This window comes from Corella eumyota, chromosome 1 (genome assembly GCF_963082875.1).
Source record: "Corella eumyota chromosome 1, kaCorEumy4.1, whole genome shotgun sequence".
Taxonomy (NCBI): Eukaryota; Metazoa; Chordata; class Ascidiacea; order Phlebobranchia; family Corellidae; genus Corella; species Corella eumyota.
Window position 1 is genome coordinate 12,757,643 of NC_137490.1, and position 27,798 is coordinate 12,785,440.

Consider the following 27,798-nt stretch of genomic DNA (forward strand, 5'->3'; position numbering starts at 1 on the left):
CTCCATCAAGGCTATCCTTTCGCAATATAAGGTATGTGTTGGTAGATGTAGAAGGTAGTGAAAGGGTAGATATACAGCTGTTGTTAGTGTGATCCACGGATGACTTAAACCCCTTCCTTTATATTAGCAGAAAGCGAACCGAAAAACAACAACAACCCACACTTCAAGTAGTGATAACTTGACCATAGCTTTTTAATAGCATATTTTTTTATTATACTTCTAATTTTTTAAGTCAAAATCAGCCTTAGATATACAGCAGTTTTGTTTAAAAAAAATTTTTATTAAACTGTAAGTTTAACAATATTTTACACTGGGCGTAAAAGCTATGTTGTTAGGCATAAAAAGAAAGGCTAATTTGATTTGAATAGAAGTCGCTGGAACGTGGAATTAAGCGAAAAACAGCGGCGTTTTAAAAATTGAACTAAGCGCTACTGTTTTTCATTGTTCGGGTTTATAAAAATATTAGAAATCGGCAACATTGCTTTTAACAAGTTTGAAGTTAGGACGTTTTTGACCTACACATTCTTTTATTGCTATCTACACCTATCTCAAGTTTAACGCTTCTTTATAGTCCCTAATATAATAGTGATGAAATATAACTACAAGATTATTCAAGATTATTCGGATATTTGTTTAATACGTTAAAAGTTATTTTTGTTCAAGGACTTGAAGTTTTGAAAAGGTAACTGTAGCACTTTAATATATTACGGGTGAGCTTATAAACGAGGGTCGTAGAATTATACGTAGCAGCATCACAGTCGGTGTAGAACTTGATCGACGTATATTGATTTATAAGATAAGACAACGTATAAGATAAATCGCTAGCTTAGAAAAATGAAATGTTAAACCTATATATCAGTTTTTAGTTTAACGTAGGTATTAAATAATTAATATACCTTATTTTCAAAATAACCAAAAGTTTACGTTTATTACTAATTAATAATGTATATTCCACGTAATACTTACAGATTTTACTGTTATCTTTAATAGATAACAATCCATAAGCTTCGACGTAGCTAAGATCTTAGATGGATTAGGATATAATTAAAAGGTTATTAAATATTTTGAAATTCGTCATGGACGACAAAGGCCCAAAGTCGACAGCAATTAAAAGCAATGTGGATGGTGGATGCACGATTGTTTTAACTCGCCAACAAGCGTCAGTTGTGCGACCTACGAACGATGGTGAAATTATGCTTGTAAGAAGCGAACAGCAACAAAATCCAGTTGTACAATCTACGAAACATAGTAAAGTTATGATTGTAAGAAGCGAACAGCAACAAACGCCAGTTGTTATTACCTCGACCCAACAGCAAATAATCGAGGTACCGGACGATACAGAACAGCAGACAGACAACAAGGGTGATGTTACTTTACTTCAGACAAGAGAACAAGAACTGGTTTATAGGAAGTACATGGTTACCCCAGATTTAGTTATAGAAGGCCAGGGAAGCTCGTCGGATGACCAGCGGGTAGCTTCGCCCGCCTTTTCTGAAACAAAGTCCTTTACCGTACGTGACTACGATGACGCTAAGGAATATCGTGAAATTACCCAAAACACTTTAAAGCATTACTATGGAGATGCTACGCCTTATGGAACTATCGCAAAGCAAGCTAAATCCCCAACGCATTTATCCCCACAACAAATAGATTCAACGCATGACGAAAGGCCGGCGTCAACAACTTTTGACCAGTCGTCAAATTTGTCAACCTCGGTGTACTCAACATTGCTTCGCACCACCGACTCCGGTATACATCAAGTGCCATTGGGAGGCACCAACGTGTCTTATATTGATTTTTTACCAAACACCAGTAAGCAGTCATGTGGTAAACGAGACTACCAATCCTTTAGGTATAGTTTTCGTTTTGATGAAATTGTTTAATGTTTCGAAAAGGTCTTAAGTTCAAAAGTTTAGTTTAAATCACACAGCTCTAATGTTTTATATTTTTGTACATTATCAATTTTTACCAATACCTGTTATTAAATATATCCTACTTGGCAGGGACTGCATTAAGCAAGCTAACACATGGCTCAAAATCAGCAAGAATGTTGAAGTATTAAAATGCGAAAGCATTCGCCATCGATTAGATCATTCGCATACTTTTAATCCCGAGTCGACAACATCGCACGATCGATCTTACGTCATAGGGCTTAGGTAATTCTAATCTGATTTAAAAATAATTAATTCAAGCAATTTAAATTTTCAATTAAACTTCATTAATAATGCACGGCTGGATTATCTTGGTTCAATATAAAAAGTAATGATCTGTTATACAAATCCCTATTATTATCGACTTCAGTGTTGTTAACTTTTTTTAAAAATAAAAGAGTTTGGTTGAAGAAGTTACCTCAGGAACTAGAGCATGCGTTATGCATAGAGTACAGTTCCTTCACTCCAAACTTCCACAACCCTAGCCATGCAAAACTAGCAAAGGCTCATGACACCCCAAAATTTGAAGATCTAAAAAGCACTCTTGTCAGGCTAAATCAACATCTAAGTGATACACCAGCTCCAGGTTAGAAGTGTTCTTCACTAGAGTCATAAATAATCAATAGGTTCCTAAATTAAAACACAATTGCGTTATTTATGTAGGTAAATTTTTAAACGTCGAAACAATGCCTCTGAATTTTTCTACGGTCCTTCAACCTTACGGTCGCTTAGACGTGGATTCCAGTTATTGCTGTTTAGACTTCCAAGGTCATTGGAGCTTTTTTGTTATTCGATTGTTCTTTGTCAACAGCACAGATGTTACTGAAGAAGCTTACCATCATAGAGTCCAACTTGGTAATTGTTTATGATTATCTAAATAAAGCAATACTCGTTAGAACAACATGTTATATTTTTGTATATTTTTAAATTAGATTGCGAAGATTTTTCTCCAAGTCCGTTAACCTTGCCACCTTCCACACCCTTGTTCCAAAATTTTACAACTTTAGTATCAAAGTCTAATAGGTGGTTGGCTAAAGAGCAATGTGAACTTGTAGGAGCAGAAACTGTGGAACTTCCCTTTAAAATGAAACATATGGGTAAAATGAACACAGTTAAACACAAATCGAAGTTTTTTTAAATCGTCCGACGTTTGTCAGTCTGATGGATTACCATAAAAATAGCTACTTATTAAATATTAATTTACTTCTTAGATGCACTAAAAGGTAAATTGGACACGTCAGTAATGTGCTTTGAGCCAACCAAATCAAGTGTTTACTGGGACACTTTGCGGTTTATACGCATCTGGCATATAAAACACAATACATCACAACAAGGGTCATGTCAGATTGAACCCGCACGGCCATTGATTAAAGAGCTTGCTATTAAAACTTTTGTACCTTTTAAACTGACCCACGAGGGATGTTGTGGACTTCAAAAGGCTTTGTTTTCAACAACTCAAAAGACAGTAGCCCGAATTAACGAATGGATTTCAACAACAGGTAATCTTATTGCTTTAACTGTTTATAATAATTCAATTATTTAACGAACCCTTTGTTCTGTAAAACTTATCTATTTTCTGTAAATTTAAACATAAAAGAAATGTTTAAAGAGGTAAAAGTAGTGTTAAATCAACATAGTATTGTCATTTATGCAAAAAATAAATTAAAGCAAAGTAAACAGGTTTTGATTTTAACCATTATGGTGTCATAGGTGCCGATGTAGTATCTATTCAAAGCGACAGTGTCGAAAAATGGCGAAGCAACGAAGGAGATTTGCAGGAAACCTTATCAGAAAGAACCTACAACAGGGAAGACCACGTGGCCCTTATAACACGAAGTGCATTGGAACATCGGCTAACTGTATTTAGAGTATTTTACAGACCTTCTGCTTTGACTGAGGGGTATGTCGAGAAACAAAAACTGAAACCAGTCGACTCGTGCTGTTGTTTTGTAGGCTGCTCTGTTATGTAGCTATAAAATAAGGTTTGCATTTTTGCTTCAGTACGATGTTATCCAACGTAAATAGATATGTGCATAGTAACGCAAGAATTCGCAGTCAAAACAAAACTTATGGAAGATTTTATAAGCCAAATAAAACAGTTAAAGGCCTTTTAAGACACCTACATTTTTAACAATTTGCTTCAACGTTGCGTATACAAACCAAGTTATAAAAACGTTTTGGTTTGATCATTAACATTATTATTAAGTATTGAAGTTTATAGCATGTTTTGTGCACTACCTAATATTTATCCTTTCTGCAAAAATTATAAGTTTAATATATTATAACTTTTTGAAAGCTTTTATAAGAAAAAAGAAGCTGAATTTCAAACCCCAATATTTTTAATACGTACTTGAACTGCCAACTTACCAGCCATTAATGAATGATAAATATAACATCTATCGTAAAAACTTTAATTTATCTAGTTGTACCAATGTATTTTATGTGGCCTACAGTTTATTTTTTGATTACATTTTACAATTATAAAGAAAGTATGCTGTAATACAGAACAATACAAATTATGAAATTAAAAAAAACGCAAAAGCTAGCAACTAAGTTGGAAATTTATTTAAAAAAGTTAAAAAATTAACGCCATGCATTAAGTTTAACAGTTCATGATACGTTCGGCCAATTTTTTTTATAAACAATTTAAACGAACTTTAGGAAAAAAATAGCAAAAATGAAAAAACGAACTAGCAAAAGCAATGGTATTATACATAACACAATAAAAAAATACAAAACTTGCACAGTTGTTAAGTAAAAAATAATAATGAAAAAATGCTTCGCAACATTGCAACCTTAGTATAATGTTGAACTTTTTAGGTCTCATTAGTTTAACATTTGACCAGTCAAATATCCCAAAATTGACTTACATGTTAAAATAATATTAACTTAATGTAAACATATTTGGTATATATTTAATATGTTATGAGTAGTTTAAAGGTATTTTTACGAGGAATGGGATCATCCTGAAACTACCAACTCAGCTATATAAGAATCGCCTACTCAGCAACTTGCTGACAGGTTGCTGATACAAATCATAATACCAAGCATACAAAAATATTTATGATCATCAAAAAATAAGCAACTCAAAACTATTATGACGTCACCATCACTTCTATGGACTCAGGATATGTTGGATTCGTATGCGTTTCGCTTGTTGGAATGTCTTCGTTTAATTCACAAACGCCAACAAATCTTAACTCGCTTTCGTTGGAAGGTGAATCACGTGTTTCTATCGGTTGCAGTACGTCATCTAATGACCTTGGGGTCATGGCTGGTGATTGGATAGAATTGTCTGATATGGATGATGTAATAGACAAACGAGTTAAGGCAACTGGACGAGGTTTAGGCGTTGGCTGTGGCGGGTTTTGTAAAACTTTTTGAAAAGTTTTTAAAAGAAGCCCCGGACGCTTTAACGCTGTAGCAGTAGCATCTAAACACAAAAATTTTACTTCTATAAAACTTAAAATACTAATTTTAGGACTTTTTTAAGGTTTTAAACTTACTTTTTATTACGTGTCCCGAGTCCTTCATTGTCTTGTGTTGGGTTTTCCATATTTGGTAAATGTGCCACATTAAGGCCAAGTAGAAATCGTTTACGGTTGCTACAACTTGCTTTCTTTTGTTACAGATTCTGTAAATAAATATTATAAACAAACAAAATTTGAAAATCACCTAATAAATAACCTATTAAACAATAAGTAACTTAACAAGTAAGCATGTAAATGCCAAATAAGCAAAAATAAATGCAAGTCACCATAAAATCATGAACATTACCTTGTTAAATGCTCTTGTCTTAGTGCTTGCAATGCTATTCTTGTGACATTAATTGACACAAGGGCAAAGGGGAAATTTTGTTCGTGATGAAGTGAGAGTTTATAAACCTCATCAGAGATCGATTTATGATCGGTTACAAATAATAAAAGGTGGAGAAGTGATAAAAATCCTGCTCCCCTTAAATCTGTACCAGGATCAGTTCCTTATCATAAAAAACATCATCATTTTAATTAAAAACAAAAATTGAATAAGGTTAATGAAATTTAATTAAGGCCACAGAAATTAAGGCTACAAATAATTTTAATTTTATAATATCTATATCTAATAAAGCTGAGTAGGCATGTTTATATTTATACCAATTTAAAGGCCTAACTCATTTTATTAAATTTGGCAAATTCAACATTAGAAAATTTAAAAATGTAAAATATGCAAAAAGACATAAATAAAACCTTGAAATCCAATGTCTTCCCAGTGATGACCAAATCGTGGACAATTATGTTTAACTCCGGTTAAGCACTTATAAATTGTTTGCAGAACTCTGCTGTGAACATCTTCTTCATCATTAATACCAGCTTTAAATATAAATCAAAGGTAGTTTAGTTAATTTTCCTATATTTTTGCCATTAATAACTCATAACGAATCAGACAATAATAAAATTGTGTTAATAACCCATTAATAACTCATAACGAATCAGACAATAATAAACTCATTTTTAAAGTAAACTAAAACGAAATCTTATTAAATACACATTTTTAAACTTCTTAAATTGAATATTGCTATGCCTTAAACTTATCTTACACAAAAAAACATAAAAATACTCAGAATTCAAACTTTGCATTACTTACTAGGGATGTGCCAAATCGTAAAAAGCTCGGCTCGTACGAGCATCTTAATTTTAAAAAAGCTCGGGCCGAGCAATACGAGCTTTTGAATAGCGAAAATAAATACCTAAGTGACCTTTCGATACGTAACGCAAAATGTATGCCCGAAAAAATACATACATTTTTGTTGTGGACACGATTTTTTACAAGTTTTTTTTTAATTATTTGAATTAAATGTAATATCGCTGCAAGCTTGCTATAGATGGATAATTTAAGATTATATTGCTTTATTTAAAGAAGCGATTTAAAATCGTTAAAACGTGCAATGAAACGCCGAACAAAGTTTACCGGTTTTAAGAAAATTGAAATAGGCTGAACTTAGGTTAGTGTTGTACTTTGTATTAAAATGCGAAAATTTACTCAAGCTTCTGTAAATTCACATGAAGAAATGTAAGCATTTCGACATGTTCAGAAGTTAACCGGTTACGAAGCGGGCTAGTAATAGCGCCCGCTGTACTAAAAAGTCTTTCAATAAAAACACTTGTTGGCGGCGTGACAACAATTGAATAACAACGTCATATCTCGCGTGATATAATAAAACCAAAGGGATACTAATATGTATATATTAGTATATTTATCGGTGAACCGACGAATTTTCGCAGTGTGAATTATAACACTATTGCATTTAAAAAGTTATAACACTGGACGGCGTTAGATTTGCATTATAATTTACCGAAAAGAAAAAAAATTAATTTAGTTGATAATGCTCGGATAATTTAACGTGAAAGCTCGGCAAAAACCGAGCCTTTAAAAATGCCTAGGCTCGTACACGAGTACGAGCCCGAGCACTCGGCTCGACACATCCCTATTACTTACTTTGGGCAATACAAAACAGAAGATCTCTCTCATCTCTTAAAGATTTATCCAGCCTGGGTGGACCAAGAATACAACGAAATATTCGAGAAAACTTTGACCTTGAAATTTTGGGATAAATGTTTGATTTGTCAAGTTGTCTTGTTTGAAAATACTGAAGAGCTTCGTTAAATAATATATCGTTGCTTCCTTTTGCTGTACCACTTACTAAATAAAACACAAAATCACAAATTTTTACTTTTTTTACTCATTTTATATCCAAGAACTGTTTTAAATTTATGTTTTCAATATTTTTAAGTGATTATTTTTTTAAATAATACAAAACATAAATAGTCAATATTTTTTTTTATTATTTTTACCAGAAAGTTTAGAAGAATCCAAACCATCCCAGATATCTTCTGCTTCTTCCTTACTCTTTTGCCATTTTTCTTTATCTTCATTAGATTGAATTTCGGCATTCAAAGGATCATTTTTTATAATTAATCCATTTTCTTTGAGGATTGTTCCCTTAAAATAGGGTAAATTATACAATTGTCAAAAAGTTGGGTGGTTTGGCAAATTAAGTTTTTATGTAATGTTAGATTAATTCTTTGGATCTCTATTAGTTTCGCATAAACACAAACAGGGTGTGTAACAGGGTGCGCCCTACATAAACAGGGTGTGTAACCAAAATGCGGCACATGTAATTAAACAAAAAGGTTGCATAAATTAAACCCTTACCCTAACCCTTACATATTCAGTTTACCCATTAACACATCTGACTCGTAAAGCGGACTAAGTTATACTCATTAAAACATATTTCAACTAATTTTTAATGTCTGGTTGAACAATTGCCATACTTAGGTTATAACGCCTTGTTAAATTCGGGCGTGCGAAACTAATAGAGATCCAATTCTTTTAGTCTAATAAATAAACAATTTGTACAACATTGCTTAAGTAAAAGCATACGATAGACAATGACATTATCTGATTATTTAAAATATGAAACAAGTTTTTAACTATTTATAAAATACATTTGTAAATAGAAAACAATATTCTTTTATATTTTATTACTTTACGTACATCTAAACGAATAAAATGCACGTTAACTTACAGCAGTTTTTACACTGTCCATTTCCATTGCTTGATCAAATGATTGCTGATGTTTTAGTAAAAAGTACGCGATCAATTACTAAATAGTTTTCGTAATGCAAATTTCATAACAGTGCGCAAGGCTCTTGACTTTAATGTTTTAATGCCAATGTTAGCAATAATTATTTAAGGTTTAAGATAAATAATTACATTAATCTAAAATTTATAATTTTATTTCTTCATTTAAAATGTTAAAAAGTACTAATATAATAGCTTTTGTTCAATTTGTTTAAATTAAAGCCAAAATAATTATTTTTAACTTTATTGATTACCAGTTATTATAACAATTATTAATATTATATGAAAAATGTAGCTAAAATGTTTCTTATGGTTTACATAATTATATTGTTTTAAAATGCCATAGGTGGCTATATAATTTATCATTTAAATCCGTTTTTGTTATATAAAACCGTGTCAGTTTAGTTAGTCTTAAAGCTGATGACAACATTTATCAGTGTCAACCATAAAACTAAGCATAGGTTAAAACTTGGGTTAAGAGTTTTGTTTTAACAACTCTTCATATTGTTATTTATGAATTATATTTTTACAACAATAAAGTTGTAAAATGTGGATTCTATAAAGTCAGGAAGTTAGCTATCATCTAAAACAAAACCTTGATTTGCTTGGTTCTATGCTAGTAAGTGTTAAGTCAGTAAGTTAGTATCACATAATTTACATTTACATAGACATTAAATAATCATTTTATTAGATAATATTAATCTGTTTAATCAGCAGTTAAGAACTTGTATTTATCAGGTTTTTAACTACATTGTTACGTTACTATATTGTTTAACTAACTGACTAACAGCTAATTTCAGAACATTTTAAAATTGTATGAATTAACAAAAGTAAATACATATATATTTCGATTTTTGTTTATGGCTATTATTTTGAAAATTGAATTGAGCAACTTTAACTTGGATTTTATATATTTTATTAGATTATTAAGTTATAGAGTTTTGACCTAGGTATATGCTTTGAAGCTAACTAGTGGATACTACTTCATCTTAAATTTAATTTTAAAAGGCAATTGGAAAATAAAAATGACTTAAAGAGTGGTAGATCGCATTTCTTGGTTCTCGGTTTTTAAAAATGTTCAAAATGGCAGGTAATATATTGTCTAAAAACTTATTTTTACTGTGTTTTGTATATTTTTATATTTACATTTCATTTAATAAATTGATAGCCTATAGTTTACAATGTAATAAACAAGCAAAAACATTTCATTTAAAAAAATTCCATAATTAATAAATTTTTACACACGAGTTGATTACTTAAAATAAATATTTTAAATTTATCAAAATTAATTTGGTCACTTAGAATTTGGTCAAACAGAAAGCACTTTTAAATTAATTATGCAAATTAGACTTATTAATTAAATGTTACATTTAAGCAAAAATTAGCATATCAAAAGCCTTTTATTTTTGGACTAAGTTAAACAAATAGCCTATATAAGACATATTTTCTTAAAATTTGTTTATTATAAATATTTTTTTTCAAGAAAATGCAATGCAAATACATTATTGTTCTAATATGTATTATTGTAGTATATATATATATATGAACCACTTTTCATTATTTTTGTAAAATGAATTAATTTTTTATTGGCTAAACAAAAGAAAAAAACAATTAACTGTTAATATTTAAACAATAGTTTGCAGGTAAAATGTGTTTTATGGACAATTAATATGCAATGCTTGAAAACTAAGTAACAAAAGTGTAAACAATTTATTATAATAATAAAATAGGACATAATATTAATTTGTACAATAAACAAAAAAACAGTAAGAAATATTCACATAACCCACTTGTTGCTAATAAGAATATCTCTTATAATTTTCGGTGTTATAATTGTTCTATAAATAAACCAATTGTTGATGTTATTTTAATTCATCTTTACCACTACTACAGTTATTATTAATAAAACAATTATAAAATATTGGGTACATTTATTATTTATTTAGAGTGATATAAATAGATTGACCGCACTATATAAAAATGGTATTAATTAAAAATTATGCCTATAAAGGGTAATATAAATTAAAAAATTATATTAAATAGAAAAATAGTGTTATACTAAAAATTCTTTTTTAAATGGTTTATGTAAATATAAATTTTAATTTTTACATTAATAGAAAGGTTACAGTTCGGGCAAAATTGAACAAAAAACGTTTTAAGACTTTGTTGACCTTTAAATATAACATTCAAAAATGTGTTAGGATGTTTTTTTTAATTTTTTGTCCCATATAAAAAAATGAACGGTTCAATGCCAATAAATCGTGGGCGTGATCTAAAACCGTATCGGGCGTGTTTGTTCTGTTTTTGTGCCTTAAAAACAGTTTCACAAAGGCCTTTTATACGGAACCCTCTTTTAAAAACGATTTTCGTTTAACGCGTAAAAGTATTCAAATCTTTCCTCACGGTCCTATGCTCCAGTGCGTCTCTACTTAGCAATCGTGCCCATTGAAAGCAATGAACTATAAAGTAAAGTTGCGAAATCAGGGGTTTTGAATTCGCTCACCCACGCATCGTGCCTTTTGTATAATTCATTTCTATTCACCGTTTAAATTAAAGCGTTGTTAGGGGGTAATACAACACGAGACATTTAGTTATAAAACAACGCTACTTTGAGATAGCATGTATATTTGTTGGGTTTTATTGTTTAACTATTTAAGGACTAATAACCCCATCCAACAATGTTGTTTGCTTTTTACAAAAGAGCTAAATAAAGAAGAATATCAGGTTACTTTAGCTAGCAATACGAGAATGCGAATTGTGTATCGTGTTCTAGTTGGTTACTGTTAAGTGCCAGTTAAATTTTTGTTCTTGTGATATCCGCGTGTCAGGAAATTAATTTTAATAATTTTTTTATTAATCAGAAAAGGTCAAGTTATTTAGTAAATATTTTGATTTAGACTCTTAGATTATTTTAATAAAAAAAATTTAGAGCCCCTTGTTTTTCATAAGGTTTCAAACACTCTGAAAATAAATTAAGGTCAAAAAAAGTGTTACAAGTTTAGTCAAATGCGTATATGCAAATTGTCCTCCAATTTGAGAGAAAAAATATTAAACCACAAAGTGAAGTACCGTTTGTAGAAACCGTTAGCCATTCTATTTTTACTGTTAGATATTCACTTCAGCGGTTTTATAAGTATGCTAATTTTGTTATGCAAACATAGGTGTCTCTATGTTATAATCGATGCAAGCAAATATATTCCAGGGCGGACATCGCTTTAGTTAATTATTTATCGCCCACCAAAGTTGGCTAAATACACAATATAAAAAATGAGTTTAAAGTTTGAACTGTGCGCGAGTTTTTACTCACACGGTATTGTAAAGCTGTTAGGCGACGTTAATGTTTAACTCGGTTGGAAATTAAACGACTACGTATGCAAAATTTGTAATATATATATCGTAATTTCAATTTTGCGGTTCTTTTAAAATTAGTTAACGTTTATTAAAAAAATGATTAGTAATAATTTTAAACTCAAGTTAATTTAAAGGAAAATTGAGCTGTTGTGTTTTTGTTGTGATTCATGAAGCTTGCCGGTTTATATAAGGTTTTTAGTCAGTCTGTCAAAGTACCGTAGTAAAATCGTTTTGGTATTGTTCAGTTTAAAGATATCGGAAACGACTAAACCGTTCCTAGAAATATCAGTCTGCAAAAAACAAACTGCACGATTACAAATCGTTAAACTCTATTTTCTTAAACAGGTTCTGTGTTTTATGGATAAAATGCCAGCCGTGGCCCCGGTCAGTGAAAAATTGTATGAATATCGCATGTCTGAAGAAGCTGTCCGGCAGTCGGCCGTAATACCCACAATCAACAACTCACCCCAAGACCCGAGGACCCCAAACAGCCGGGGATTGGACGCCCAGAGAGCGCTGCACTCGCAATATGTCCTCCAACTCCTCCAACTCCAAAGAAGAGCGGGATTTCTTTGTGACATTACAATCCACGTCCGGGATAAGTCTTTTAAGGCGCACAAACCGCTTTTAGCAGCGTGTAGCTTATATTTTAGGTAAGAATACATTTTTTTAACGTAGTGTTGTTTTTTAAATGTAACATTGAAATTCAGGAGCGCTAACTGTTGTAGTTCGTAAAAGGTTAGTCCGAAAAGGGTCGTTCGTAAGCGGTAACAATCGTAAAAATAAGATTGTTAGTTAAATTTTTAATAATTAACGTGGCATTTATTTAAGTTTGAAGTTAATCATTTACGAAATCGTTACCCATTTCCTAAAAACATATTTTGGTACGATAATTTAATACGTTCTATTAGCTTTTTGGGATTATTAAAAATCATGTCGCAACCGCTGTTTTACAATAAATGTTTTTCCTTTTAGTAAGTTTTCTTGAATTAAATTAGCTTAACATGCAACAGAAGCAAATTTATGTAATTTAAATTTTAAAATAAATATGATTACAATTTTTTCCCCCGCAAGGCAATAGCAAGACATCGCATTTAAGAAATCTGTTCTTTTGGTTTTTTAAATGCCATTTATACTGATACGATCAAATGACATTTTAGTAGACACTAAATACACGACGCCATTAATCCAAAAGTAGTTGAATGTGCGGAAAAATCCGTAATTAATAAAAATCCAACAAAAATGTTGCTGTTTTCTACAAATTTATACCAGCGTCCGAGTGTTATTTTAAATAAAAAGTTATTTTAGTTTTTTTTTTCGAATAAAAAAATCAGCTTTTAGGGCTTTGTTTTCTGACGAAACAACCAAAGATTCTACTGCCTTGAACTTAAACTCTCTAACACCTACCGGTTTTGAAATACTTCTGGATTATATTTATTCGGGAAGTCTGGCTATCACTTCTGAAAACAGCAGCGAAGTGCTATCAGCTGCAACATGTCTTCAGGTACCTAACAGTTGTTTTGTATAGAATCTTTTATTTATCCAATGGTGTGATGTACACTTGGCTTCACCACACGAGGTCGTTGGTTTGATTCCTACTATTTTATTCATGGCGCCTTGAAATAAGTTGCAAGAAACAATACAAACTCCTGCTGGTTACAATTTCACATTAAGTACGAAGATATATATAAAAAAGAAAGGCAACAGTAGATTATATCAGCTTTTTGTTTTATTTACCTAATTCTATATAATAACTTGAGCCTCCTTACTTAATATTATTTAATGATTTTTATAAAATTGTAATTTATGTAAAATACCTTAAACCTTTGTTGTTTTCGCGTATAGATGACGAACGTCGTCGAAACATGTCTCAACTTCATGCGGTCTTCGTTTCGGATGAGCAAAAATTCCTCCAACTTCGCAACCAACGGCGACGGACACTCTCCGGCGATCCCTGTTCTCCCACCTCGCCGCGGTAGTGACGTCACAGGGTCACAAAAGCATCTGTCGACTGACGCAGGAACTAAGATGCCAGCCTATGGGTTTCAGCGCAGTAAGGAGAATACTTCATTACAGGTGAATAATGCCTCCTGTAAATATTTTTTTATTTAATTTATTCCAGTCGCGCCTATAGTAAAGTGAAAACTTTAGAAATCGCTTGTTGGCAGATTACGAAATTTAAAATTGCTGTGTAAATTTGTTTGACTATAAGCTGTGTTTAATTTGAATTATGTAACATGCTAACGATATTAGGAAGTGGTAATAATTACAGTTGGTTGTTTCACCAAGTTATATGATACACTTGCATCTTTATCGTAAATGCCATCAACATGTTATTACCTCATGTGCTTAATAACGTAATATTTCGTTTTAACATTTACGGTAACAGGGCGTATTATTTGTATGGCAAATACGCTTTAACAATACATTAAATTTCTAGGAATTATGCAAATATAACAATGCCTCATAATTATACCGATACCGTTCTAAATGTTAAGCTACATTTCCACAGCGTTTGCGTTATGCAAATTTTGTAATTTTTTTTTTGTATTTTTAGAATAATTTACAAATTCTGTCGACGAGTAGCATTAACGAAGACGAGTTTCGAAGCATGATGGGTAAGCAGTTTCCACAATCTAGAACGATCAGTTTGGATAGTTCCAGTAAGTTTGTAGTGTGTTATTTTGTTTGTATAAATGTACGTGTAGGTTTTGAGTTTTATGGCAAGCAAAAACAGGTTATGGTAATAATTAACGAATTTTAACTGAAATGTTTTTTAAAAGAAGCCAAAATTCAGAAAACAACCTCTGTGAGTTGTTTAATATGACTCAAAGTTGATAAAAACAAATTTAATGAATATTGTCGATGATGTAAAAATTCTTTTTTTTAATTTTCTGAAGGCCCAATCAACGACAGAGTTTCAATCACGCCCTCTTCTGTCCGCCAATCACAAACCTCCTTACCCAGCACCTCACAATTGCAGTCGGTTCTACCGTATTTAATTGAAAACAACGCAGTACAACCAACTCCGGAAGACGTGCAGCGGATCCTGGAGAGACTCCCCTCTTCCGCATCCAGGGAATCAACAGTACGGAGACAGTCGTTGCCAGAGCAACCGCCATCTCTTATTCTAGCCGAAACTTTCCATAATTCAATACAGTAAGTTGTTCTTTTGTTCACAATTTGTTTAACAACGCTATGATCTTCCAGCGAAATAAGATACACATTTAATATGTAGGATTCAAATTACTGGTGCTTTCGCCTGTAACGTGTTTCTGGCGTCCGTTTCTTTGTCTTGGTTCGACAATTGTTCGGTTTTAAATTTGTTTTGTTCATTCATTTTTTTTGTTTTTGTTCCAGACCGAACAAAGGTGTTTCGCTGACCAATAAGAATGTGGTAAACGGATCCAAACAACATTCTGTAAACCCTCGCATTTCAGAGTTCTATTCGAATTCGTCAAATAAGGTAAAAATATTGACATTTAAAAAAAAATTCAGTATTACAAATTTGCACCATTATGTTATCCAATTTGAAATCGTTTAATTAAATTTTTTGCTACATTTTAGATGTCCTAAATTTATATTTTTTGTTTTTTTTATATTTAATTATGATATGTGAGCAAATTTTATAAAATTTTCGGGCCTATTGCATTTGAACGCCGGCCTATAGTTAGGATATTAAGTATTGTTCATATAGAACACGTTTTACCAATAAAATTGATCTACAATATTTAAGCTGTTTGTAGATTAACATTGATATATCATAAATATAAAAAAAATGGAAATTTTCAGGTAATTTCCGAGTGCAACTTTATTTAACTTAAGTTGTAATTTTTGTATAGTCCAACGCACTCAATAATCAATCTAAAGTTTGCCAATGCAAATAAGGTTAATACTTGCCCGCCAGGCATTAAAGCTAGCATTTCGTTTATTTTCAACATCGAAATTTGCAAAAAGAATCTTCGAGAATTTATTTACATAATAAAACCGCTAAATGTTTAAATAGAGAAATGACCCAAATTATCAAACTTTACCGAAACCGTTTATTGGTATTTAGTTGCGTTTTTATCGTTTAAGACAAAACCACAGAAAAATCGTGAAATTAAAACTTAAAATTATAATATTTTTAATACCCATGGCGCTTTTTAATTAACTAGAAATTGAAAGCATTTTTAAAAAATCGTTATACTACACTTTACATAAACACATATGCCGTTGTAAAATTTCAAGACAGTTTATTTTGTTTCTGGTCTATCGCAAAAGCATCTACGATCTGCTCGGTTAAGTAGAGCGTATCTAAATGTAAACGGACACGCTATACCGGTTAAGCTCAGGTTAAAAATGTTAACGCATGGATGAATTTTTTTGTATTTTGAATATAGTTCTGTAGTGAACTCGTTCCGGGCGTGGTTTTGAATTGTGTTTCTAACAGTAAAACACGGCCGAGTAAAATAAAAAGAATTTACAATTGGTTTTTGAATTATAAAATACCTGAATCAATTAATATGATTATTTTAAATTGACATAGCATTTTTAGGGATATTTAATAAAATTCCTAAAATTCATGTATACCCAAATTTCTTGCACAATAAAAAACATAGCACTTTTATAACTTCTATTATTTTTTATATAATCTTCAAAAATAACCCATTACTTTATATGATAAATTGTTACAATTTACATTTAAATGTTACAGTCAAGTGCACAGAACCCCATATATGTGGCACCCAAGTCTAATGCATTGGAAGATAGGGCAGGTTTGGACTTGTCCACTATAAGCACTGGTGCAACTAACACCAATCACACACCCGAACATTATAGTGGGAGAAACCAAACTGTTTACCAAAATCCAGGTACAAAAAATCAAGACCTTTGCAAAATTTAAAATTTTTCAAAGTTATTATATTTTAACACATTTTTTTTTTTTTTTTGAAAAAACAAAATCCAATGCATTTTTTATGCAATTATTTTATTTTCAACGTAGCTGACCTATTAGAATTAAAATTTTAATAATTTTTTTCAGTTTTACAAACAGTTTTTCTATATAACAATTTTGATTTATTTTTAGAGCAAGGCAAACAATTGGAACCGCGCCATTCTTTGGTAAGTTGTGGTTTATAATGTTTTTGTTTAGCAACTTAACCACCATTTTCGCTGTTGAACTTGGTCGGGTTTATCGCACTGAATACAGTGTAAAATAACATTACTCTTCACCGCCATCTGCTTAACAAAAAATCTGCAATATTATTACCGCTAGATAACGCCAAAGAACGCATTTTTTAAACTTTGTAAATTATTACCTATGAAGGTGGGGCCCCCCCACGACAATTCTAGCCAATGTCTCACGACTTTAGCTTAAAGGGGACATGAAAAAAAAAATATTACCTATGAAGGTGGTTTTATCTCACACAAGCCTTGTTTACTCTCTTTCTAAAAACTGTTTTAAACAATGAGCATTTAAATACAAAACACACTTGACCTTTTTTGCGTATTAGAGATAAATATATACAGGGATGAATTAAATAAATTATTTTTGTTATAAGGACGATGTGGAGTTTGCGTCTGTTCACTCCTCGGACGACCAAGACACACAGAGCGTCGAAATCAGTGACGCGGAAGAAGATCACGGGAGAGGTGCATGGAGTACTGATAGATCAGAGTATCGGAAAACCACGACTGATCTGTCTGGCACACCATGTTCCACCCCCGCGCAAACGCTTGATGACGTCACCGTGACGTCAAAAAACGACGACATTTTCGTGCCGCCTCCGTCCGATACTGGTAAAGGCTTGTTTGAGACTATAAGCGAGGAAAACGAAACGTTTGTGACGTCATTGAGCGACGACAAACCCCTGATTGTGACTTTAAGGCGATGCACGTCACTTCCCCCAGCGACTAAGGGTAAATAAAGTGCTACCTTATATAATCATATCTAGCTTGGTAATTCTTCTATTAAATAATTTATAAAACGTGTGAAAACAACGAGGTTATATAACATCGATTTTTTAATGCACATTCTCTTTTATATTTCTAGAATTTGTCAGTCCACGTGTCAAGGTTATTTATTAACTTCTTGGCATTTCTAAGTTAAATAAATAGTAGGCTGAAAAGCGCTTAGTTAACTTAAATCCCCTAAACGTTTATTCTTATATTGGCTTTTGCGAATTGAAGCATTTATATCCCCGAACCTAAAAACAATGTTCAATAAACAAAAAAAAAAACTATACTAGAACAAAAGTTATTCCAACTTAAAATTCGGTCAAATTAGAATAAAGACAGTAGTAAATACACTGACTAAAACAGTATGTTTCGAAATCTAAGATTTCAAATTAAAATTAATTTTCCATTTTTATTTTTAGATGAAGCAAATAGCTTTACTGATAACGAAAGCCATCGCTCCGACAGCGCCATTCCTTCAGGTAAATCTTTAATTCAAAATGTTTGTATCTTGATATAAGTATATAAATAAGTATGTAAACTACATGCCCCATACATCCCAACCTATTTTCCCAATTTGTCTCGAAGTATTTAAGAAGACATTTTGACATTGTTAATGTTGGGGTTTTCGTTTTGAGTATAAAAATACAAATTAATTTTGTCGTTTTTAGAAATTTCTACGACACTTCCTGTAGCGCTTGAGCGTCCAACCTCTAACGAAGACACGAAGCCTCTCGACTTTAGCGAGCTCGGCCCCGAATCTTTAAAGTACGAACTGGTATCGGACGACGACGACAACTCCGCCGCGGGGGCCTTTCCGGTGCAACGTGGTGCGAATTCGGACCTCAACGAGGAAAATGACGGCCACGAAGCTGTACTAGACCTAAGCCTATGCGCTCGCAAACGCTCTTTAGACCTACAAAAAGACAGTAGCGAAGAAATAATGAACCTGAAAGTTAGCCGAACTCAGTCCGTACCCGATACGGATAAGTTCCGGGCGTTTTCGTACCCCGTTGCAACCACGGACCCGGGTATGCAGCTCGCCGCAGATGCTTTATCACTCCTTCGCCAATCGCAATCCGGTGTTTATCCCGGCGAAATACAAGTACCTGTACGCGGGCCTTCGCAACAACAAAATTACAACCGGTAAGTCCGTCGACCATTTTTCGAAAAATAAAAACAGTTTTTTATGTTCATTTGTTTATTAAATACACTATTCTCTTGCCCTAAATTTAACTGGTTAAGAAAGCGGCGTTCTTTTTAAATTTAAGATTTAAGAACAGTTTAGTTATTTAAAATTTTATATAAACACAAATTTAATTGATTTGTTTAAAAATATAACTTTAAAAAAATATTGGATAATTTAGTATATAAAAGACAGTGTTTTCACCCAAAACCAGGTCGCATTAAATTTTTTTTTATCATTTGATTGTTTCAAATTTTTTTTATTTCATATAAGTGTAGGTGGTCAGTTTAATCTTAAAATAACCACATATTGACCTGGATCTTAATATTATGTACAAATTTATTTAATCTTAACCACAATTTAAGTCTAAAAATAAAAAGTGAAAATAGATTTACTATTTCGAAAATCGATATTTTAAGGATATACCACTTAGAAGAAGGAGCCAATATACCGCTCAATATACAATGGACGGTTTAGTTTCATAATCGTCGAGTTATAAATAAATTTATAAAATTCTTATTCTGTGTTTTGAACGTTCGCGCTGATTACGTCCTGGTATTGATCTTAATTTATTTTAGTTAAACCACATCAAAAAGTATTTCCTTATTTTAAATAAAATTCTTAGACATGGCTTAAAGTCATTTAACATTTTTTTTTATTTAATTACAACCTCAAGCAGTTAATATTAAGCGTGCCTAAATAATTACTTGAAGTAAAATGTCATTTTTTATCGTCGCCATTTTTTATTAGAATTTCTTTCACCGTTTTTACTATTTTTAAGTTCATTAATTTATTAAAAATAACTTAAAAATTTTTCCACTAACTTATAAAAATTTTAGTAAAAATTCAAAGTTATAGCTTTGCTACTTAAAATTGCTTAAAAATCTTTAAGAAGTTAATAAATTAAATTTAAAAATTACAAAAAAATTCATAACTCACCGATTTGTTCCCAGTTCGGATCCCTTTCCGATGTCCAACAACGAGCTAGCCGGCGACGAAACCGTAACCTACTCCCGTAAACCTCGCCGCACGACCGGGGGCCAGACGTGTACCTGGCCGGGGTGTGGTCGACTCTTCCGGCATCGAAACATCTACGAGGAACACCAGCGGCTCCACGAGTTGGGGATTCCCGGTATGCGATACTACTTTACTAGGCCCAACGGTACACCCAAGAAATCAAACAACCGAAACTTTTTGCGCTAAAAAAACACGCCGGCGGTCGGCGAAAATTTCTGGCTGGAATTACTTTTCGTATCACTGGCTTTTTCTTCCCAAATTAGCTTGCGTTTGTTTGATTTCTTGGCATGTATGGGCATAATTAACCATATACTAAATCACGTTCTATTTTGTGCATGCGCAAAGTAGCATGAATAAATTCAAATAGAGTCACTTTAATAGTGGACCACCAATTACTAACAAAACAGGGAAGTTTTCGTACACTCTTAGTGTATGTAATTAAAAATTCTAATTTGAGGTAACGTATTTAAACTTCCTTACACCTTTAATGTATCTATATTAAGATATTTTTAGTTCTTTCTACTGATTAATTATTATACGGAACCTATTTAATAATACACTCCTTCACTAGAGAGTATATTACTTCATAAAATCTTTCTAATTATAAACTTATACTGATAAAGATACAAATGTCTAGTAGCAGTTCTTCTTTGCTTTATGAACAAAAAGCCAGACTAACAAAAAAGCTTGGTAGACTTACCGGTTTTTAATATATCTGATTGATTTACATACAAAACTTATTAAATGTAAATATTACATTGTAAATAGTTATATTTTATATACCGTATAGGTAAATACCATGTTAGTTTAAGGGATTTTTAGATACAATATTAAAATAGAATGGTTACCACCACCCGAACATCTTGTCTCTGATACGATTAGGGTATCTTTTTTAACTTATTGTCAAAGCTTCAATAGAATTTGAGGTTCTATAGGTTTTGAATGGTTTAAGATAGCATTGTCATTCTGCATTAAGCTAGTCGCTTATTGAAGTACTTACCTTTAATACGGAAATAGGATATCCAAGCAGCAAATCATTGAAATAAAAAGTTACCCTTTCAATAAGCAATGCTTTTTAAGACTAGCAAACAAAAAAACTCACATTGCAAAGATATCAAGGCTAAAAATAATACAATAATACCCTGAATATACTACCAACTTAATCGAAATTCGTAATGTTTACGTCATTGCAAAATTTCAGCGGAAAATATCAACTTGCTTAGATAATAAGTAAACTGCTTTGTCATACCCACTACATAAACCTTCAAACTGATACAGTCACAGCCTAATAATAACATTTTCATTTTCGGTATCTATATTTGTCGGGGCGTTATGTAGGGCCAAATACATTCATATCAGAAACAGTTCAAGTTGTTTAACGCCTCACTGATTTTTCTAGGAATACTTGTTTGTGTTTCGGTTGATTATTGGTTTTATTATGTGATATTTTCGCTAGGTTAAAAAAAAAATAATTTTTAAAGGTTGGACGAAAAAAAATAAATGATAAACTGCAAAAAATTATAACGCTATTTGTTTATTTAATGAACGACTTTGACCTTTAATCAGTGTTCTTGTTCCGCTATCATGGGTGTCTGGCAACCACGTGTTATTTCCCATGTACTAAACTTAACCTAAACCATTACCCTCTTTCTAAAATATTTTGGAAATTCCGGGACCATGGAATTAAACTAACTGGCGTGGTTTTCGGAAAGCCAAGTGATCCGTAAAGAATAACTGCCGCGATGGAAACTCCGCGTTTAAAAAGACAAAAGTCAAGGCTGAGAAAAAATGCCCTCTGGACAATGTAGTTTCGTTCCCGTTTTCGAGAGTTTCGATTAAATAATAAAACAGTTCTATATATGGGCGTATCTCCTGTTATTAACCAATAGGATAAATATTACGTCAACTGCTGTTATTCGCGACCTTAGTTTAACTAGTCTGGGTTTATTACAATTTCTAACTCCCAGGCCCGAATATTTACCAAGCTCTTCCGGGAAATAATGAATTCGTTAATCAGTAATCGTTCACCTGCTTACGTAAAAACTAGAAAGTCACGTGGTCTGGTTTTGGGTTGGCCTTTTAATAGACTTACAAAAGTACTAAAAAGCGCGAAAAAACTTTTATTCAGTTAGGAATTTGATTACGCGTTGACCTTTATTGCCACGCCTTAGCAATTAAAACACACTTTTGTAGCAGACAACATTAAACATACATTTATTTTATCTACCAGCTATTAAGCTATATATTCAAAGTACAAACAAACCACTTACTTTTGCACACCACCAATCGTAAACCTACGATTTCTTTTTATTTGTAACAATTATTACTTGTTGTTCCAGATACAAGAATTCAAAATTTAAATGGCAGTTAAACGATTATTATAGTTATTAAAACTATTAAACCACACATTTAATCGTGACTTTAATTAACTTGTTTTTGCATGACTATTATAGTCGCCATTTTGTTTACTTCAAATAAGGTGATTAATTAGACGCTATAAGTCTGATATATTAATACTTTAAATTATTATGTCCTGTTTTTACATAAGACGATTTAAACCGCCACAAACAAATACCTAATTTGTGGTTTACACGACCTTAGAACTTAAACCCTATAGAAAGAAATCAAATGCTAGAGAAATAATCAGTTTTTTCAAACTTGTTAATAAATAGATACATAAATTATATTAAGATACAGAAAAAGGCAACTTTTTAAAACTAGATACTGCATTGACTTAGTAAAACATGATGTTTCGGAGTTATTTTTACCATAGTGCTTGTTAGAACAGAACAAGTTAAAAACAGCATACAGACTTAATTTATTATAGAAGGATAAAAATTATTTACAAACAGTCTTAAAAATATATTTTAGTAATAGAAAACATAGACATTATTAATTGCACAAAAGAAATAAGATGCATTATTTAAAAAATTGAAAGGTACCAAAAGTGCAGACTAGAAATAACGTTATATAAAAAATATATGTTGAACATTAATTTTTAAATATATTTAGTGTTATTTTTAATTTAAAAAAATTGAATAAACATATGTTTTTTCCACAAAAGTAAGTTTTAGCTCTAGATCATTTTTTTAGCTCTAGATCAGTTTTAGATCATTTTTTTAAAATATAATAAGATATTAAAACTTTAAAAAATATGTATGTAAGTTAAGTTGTTTAGACTAATTTTAAAATCTACACCTGCAATTTTTGTTTTACTTTTATTTTTAGTGACATATTTATTTAGCAAATAGAAACTTTTAATTTAGCATACAGCACCTACTTAAAATTAATGTTTTATTAGCAATTCAAAGGACACAGACTTAATTAAAATATAACATTTTCCCCTTTTAATCAATTGAAACTATTATATTTAAATAATAATCAAAACTAGTATGTAAAATAGATTTAAATTAGTTTGGTTATTATGTCTGTACTCATTAAACTCTGCAACAAAAAAACTGTAAGGCAGAAAAATAAAAATCATTTAATCTAGATTTTAAAATAAACTACAAGTTTATTATGACGTAGTCTTCGAGGCAGTATAATATAGTTAAAGTTGTATATGTAGTTAGCAAAAATAAGTCTCGGTTAGCAATACCTAATTAGACGCTTTATTTTTCTGTTTTACAAATAAAACACTACCTAATGCATGATAGAATACAGAAAAATAGTCAAACATATTGTATCATTGTGCTTATGAAAACAATGATTTTAGTATGTTAAATCGCAATTCCATTAGTAAAAGTTAGTTTTAGTATTTATTCAGTAACTTACCGTTCGTTCGTCTGCTATTCTTGGTATCCATTTTCAATATTTCAGCGGTTTATATTTTCTAGGCATTTTTCTAAATGTTAAAAACTTCTAGAACTAATTCCTTTTTGTTTCTGTGTATTGCTCTGTGTTACTTGAATAACCCCTCTTCCAAACAGACCTTAATTATTTGTAAGATTATTCTTCAATACTAGAATTGAAATAAGAGAGTATTATAACAGTCGCCGCTCTTAAGAAAAAGGGAAAAGAGAAAAAAGAAACAGTTTTTGACGCTCACAGTTTACTCGTTTTTTCTCTCTTCGCCGAGCATCATTTGCATACTAGTTTTCAGGTGAAATATAGTTTTAGATGTAACCTTTGTATTTCGGGGCGTTGTCTGGGTTTCGTAGGCCCTATAAAGTTGTTTACCAGATTTTATCCTGTAAAATATACAAGTTCTTAATACTTCCGTTAATTATTTTATGTCAAACACACGGATTTTAGCAAACAAAAACAACGATTTTTCTTCTTTTCTTAAATTTTTTTTTGCAGATATTAAAATACAAATTAAAACCTAAGTGTTCAGCACAAAAAATGTTAGGCCAATACTAAGACGAAAATCTGACTTAGGCGGCATAATTATCATTGCGTGTTTTTAAAAAAGGCCATTATATAATGTTTGTCTAGTTATATAAGCCATGGGGTAGGTTTAAATGCACGACCAAACCAGTTTTTGCACAAAAATACTTTATAAAATAATAAAAACTCCTATAAACGTAACTAAGGAACTAACGGTTAAAATATTTGTATATTTCATTTAATAAAACCATGCTAAAATAATCTTTGGCTTAATTTTATAGTTGTTTACCTGGCGTTGTAAATTGTTTTTAGGTTTGACGCCTAAGTGTTTGCTTTTATTGGAATTACCACAAGGCTTACTGGAATCGTATTAATAGCTAGTAATTAATTGTATTAGTAAAATGAAAAATTTAGAGTTCAATGGTGATGGATTAAACTCATGTTTTGGGGGATATTTTTGTTGGTTAAAATCATTTGAATTATTCCTAAATGCAAAATATTTTGAATTCTAATTTTTCCCCCAATTGATGAAAACTCTTTTTCCGCCTTTGTGGGGGAGAAAGTCACTGGGGTCACAACTAAGTAGCGTCTGGTTTTTATAAATCTTTGTCAACCGATCATTCCAAGTTTTGGCGAAGTTTTTGAAACAGAAACAAAAGCGAAAAAAAACGAGAGATCGTTGCTGGTGAAGTTTTCTCTTGCTAAAGGGGATTTTTTTGGATAAACAAAAAACTATAAAAGGTCGCTATAATCAACAACGTTTTTGTTGTTTTCGAACAAGTGGCGTTTTTCAATTTAACCGCGCTTACCAAACAGTAATTTTCCACACGTTAGGTCATTGAACAGAAATTGTTGATGTAAGGAATTTAAGTAAATACCACGTGTTCGTACTACAGCATTCCTTTTTTCACATAATACACATTTTCTTTCACCAGTTATATTAGACAAAATAATATTTTAATATTGACTAAATGAAGTTGTTTTTGTTTTTTATTTAAAACATTTTTTATGACTTGCTTCTTGCATTTTTAATCTTTATGAGCTGGCATAAATTTGTTAAGTGCATGCTTTAAACTTATTTAGGAATTAATAAACTTAAATTGTTTTGTAAAATAACAATATTAATATTTTTTTAAGTATCTCAACTTCGCAAATGTTACATGGGAGCTCGTGTTAAAAAGACTGTTCGAGAACAACTTGAAGAGTTAAGGACAACTGATTCGGGTGAAAATGACATGATGGGGCAATACAAAGGAAGAAAGCGAAAATCAATCAGTGGAGCACAAGGTAATTAGGTTTAGTAAAAAATGTTTTAAAATATTTTTGTTTAGATTTTTTTTTCAAATTATGTATTTTTTGGAAAATACAGAAACCGTTTTAATTGTTGATATTGCTTTAACAAACACATATTTATAACTAATGTGTGATGTGTTTAAAAATAGAAAGCGGTTTTATTATTAGTTCCTTAATTTCTTAAGTTCCTAAGCAAGTAGACTTTTGTTATCCGGTACAAATAAATATGTTACGTGCAGTAAACAGGAACTAATAATTTGCATATAGTAACTTTACGACGCTTTTAAACACATACCAACAAATCGTGAACGTCAATGTTTGTTTGTTGAATAATTTTCTCTTAAATCACGACAAACATTCATTTACAGAAACTATACGGAAACGAGTTACAATAAAAGATAGAATGGACCCGTTGCAAGTTTACTCGAACGTGGTGAGCAGAAATCCATTGGAAGGAAGTTTACCCAATACTTCGATGTTTACACACCCCACGCAACTACCCACGCGACTGGGTCTGCAACCGCATTCTAACACAAACATTGTACCCTGCTCAGTACCGATGATTTGTCCAAGTTCTAGCCCGCACTTTCCTGCTGCGAAAAAGTTGCAGTTAAACAGCCACGCTGGCTCTCAACTTGTTCAAGTCATGGGCGCAGACGGTGTTGTCAGGTTACTACAACCACCTTCGAGCCCGGTTCAACAGCGAGTGCCAATCGATCAATCCAGTTCTCTAGCTAGTCATATCGGTGCCTTTCAGTCAATGACAAATTCCGATCGCTCGGGGAGAATCCCCAATGTCGAACAACAATCTAACAGCCAGTTGAACCCGGTTGAAGCTACGTTGGCGTTGCTTGGAATTCCGACACCGGTTCGCCGTGGTGACCATGCCGTTGCTAACACACCATTATCGGGTCTCTCTTTAGAGCAAATTCGACGACGACTTGCGCTTAGAGAAACGAGCGATAACGCTTCATGCTCGATGCTCCCTTTAACCGGAGGACCAGCTCCCGCCTCAGCTGGACAATCTTTATCGTCGCTTGGCCATCCTATCTCCAATTTTGGACTGGAAAGCACGATTAGACCTGGGAATGTTACAGGAACCTCGCCATACAATACCCTGGCCGGCCCCGCGTTTTCAGCCGCACGCATCTCTGGTGCGCTCCATGCGGCCAGCAACGCAGACAATGTGGTCGTTCCTATTCCTAACCAATATCCGCTTGTGTCGCCCTCCAAGGCGTCGCATTCGGGTGCACAAGTGTAGCTAAAATTTAGCAACTATTTTATGTACATATCGAATACAAAGTGGTTAATTCAATAGTTAATTCAAATTTAGTAATTTATGCGAGGCGCAATCACTTTTCTACCTTTTTACTTTTTTGTTGTCCGAGGATTTTCTTAATTTTTTAGTATTTTATGCACCATAACTTTTAAACAAAAAAATCTCAATAAGGAACACCATACACCGATAACCTGTCACTTTTTTATTTAATGTGTGTTATTAAGTTTTAGGCTTGAAAGGTGTGCTTGCGTCTAAGTATAGCTACTAACTTGTTTTGCCTTTTCAAATACAGCCTTGATTTTTATACCATCATAACTACAGGTTTAATTTACATTAATACTAAAGTTTCATAATTTGGTTAAAACATAAGCAATTTTGTTTCCTTTTGGTAAAATTTATACATGGGTAAATATATCAGTTGATCAAATATTTAAACTGCTTATTATTTACAATTGTTTTGTATGGGTGCTGTATGTTCTAATGGCCTTATTGTATTTCATTTCTAAAAGTTTCAATTTTTTATTCTAAATTCAGGATATTATTTAATATGTGATGGGTTGACTATTAATACGCATATTGGCGTCTTTACAAACAATTTTAAAAATGTTTTTTCTTAATTTTTTTTCCAAGTTTTGTTTAAATTGTTGTAATTAAAATACTGAAATAAATTAAAATTCAATTTAAACTGTTACATTGTTGCGTGGCGTGTTTATTAGTAATCCTTCTAGCAATAAACTAATAATGCTTTTTGAAATGTTATCTTAATAATTTTTAAATTAATGTTATTACTGTGGTTAGAAAGCAAATTTTTATTAAAATAGAATAGCTTTTAGTTTTTAATTTATAAATTTTTG

At 31.8% G+C, this 27,798-nt stretch overlaps 3 protein-coding genes across 4 annotated transcripts; 2 read left to right on the forward strand and 1 right to left on the reverse strand.

The window, feature by feature from the left end:
• Positions 1 to 975: 975 nt before the first annotated feature.
• On the forward strand, positions 976 to 4,467 carry LOC145746997 (uncharacterized). Its single transcript, XM_082564850.1, has 7 exons — positions 976 to 1,852; positions 2,004 to 2,156; positions 2,330 to 2,517; positions 2,595 to 2,786; positions 2,864 to 3,028; positions 3,143 to 3,430; positions 3,642 to 4,467. Exons 1-7 carry the CDS (start codon positions 1,077 to 1,079, stop codon positions 3,899 to 3,901), a joined length of 2,022 nt encoding a protein of 673 aa, XP_082420976.1. The 5' UTR covers positions 976 to 1,076; the 3' UTR covers positions 3,902 to 4,467.
• On the reverse strand, positions 4,374 to 8,585 carry LOC145747014 (ELMO domain-containing protein 3-like). Its single transcript, XM_082564851.1, has 7 exons — positions 8,497 to 8,585; positions 7,763 to 7,910; positions 7,407 to 7,610; positions 6,158 to 6,280; positions 5,709 to 5,910; positions 5,438 to 5,565; positions 4,374 to 5,364 (listed from the first exon to the last, which is right to left on the reverse strand). The coding sequence occupies exons 1-7, from the start codon at positions 8,521 to 8,523 to the stop codon at positions 5,027 to 5,029; spliced, it is 1,170 nt and encodes a 389-aa protein (XP_082420977.1). The 5' UTR covers positions 8,524 to 8,585; the 3' UTR covers positions 4,374 to 5,026.
• An 869-nt stretch (positions 8,586 to 9,454) lies between these two features.
• LOC145745932 (uncharacterized) lies at positions 9,455 to 27,677 on the forward strand. Of its 2 annotated transcripts, XM_082564116.1 has the most exons (15): positions 9,455 to 9,642; positions 12,249 to 12,556; positions 13,245 to 13,407; positions 13,749 to 13,979; positions 14,461 to 14,566; positions 14,804 to 15,062; positions 15,264 to 15,369; positions 16,600 to 16,756; positions 16,972 to 17,006; positions 17,447 to 17,804; positions 18,263 to 18,322; positions 18,512 to 18,986; positions 19,980 to 20,158; positions 25,510 to 25,659; positions 26,034 to 27,677. In XM_082564116.1, the coding sequence occupies exons 2-15, from the start codon at positions 12,261 to 12,263 to the stop codon at positions 26,924 to 26,926; spliced, it is 3,468 nt and encodes a 1,155-aa protein (XP_082420242.1). In that variant the 5' UTR covers positions 9,455 to 9,642; positions 12,249 to 12,260; the 3' UTR covers positions 26,927 to 27,677. The 2 variants fall into 2 exon arrangements, with proteins under 2 accessions (XP_082420242.1, XP_082420246.1); XM_082564120.1 differs by lacking the exon at positions 9,455 to 9,642 and having other exon boundaries at positions 12,437 to 12,556; positions 13,238 to 13,407.
• Positions 27,678 to 27,798: the final 121 nt, after the last annotated feature.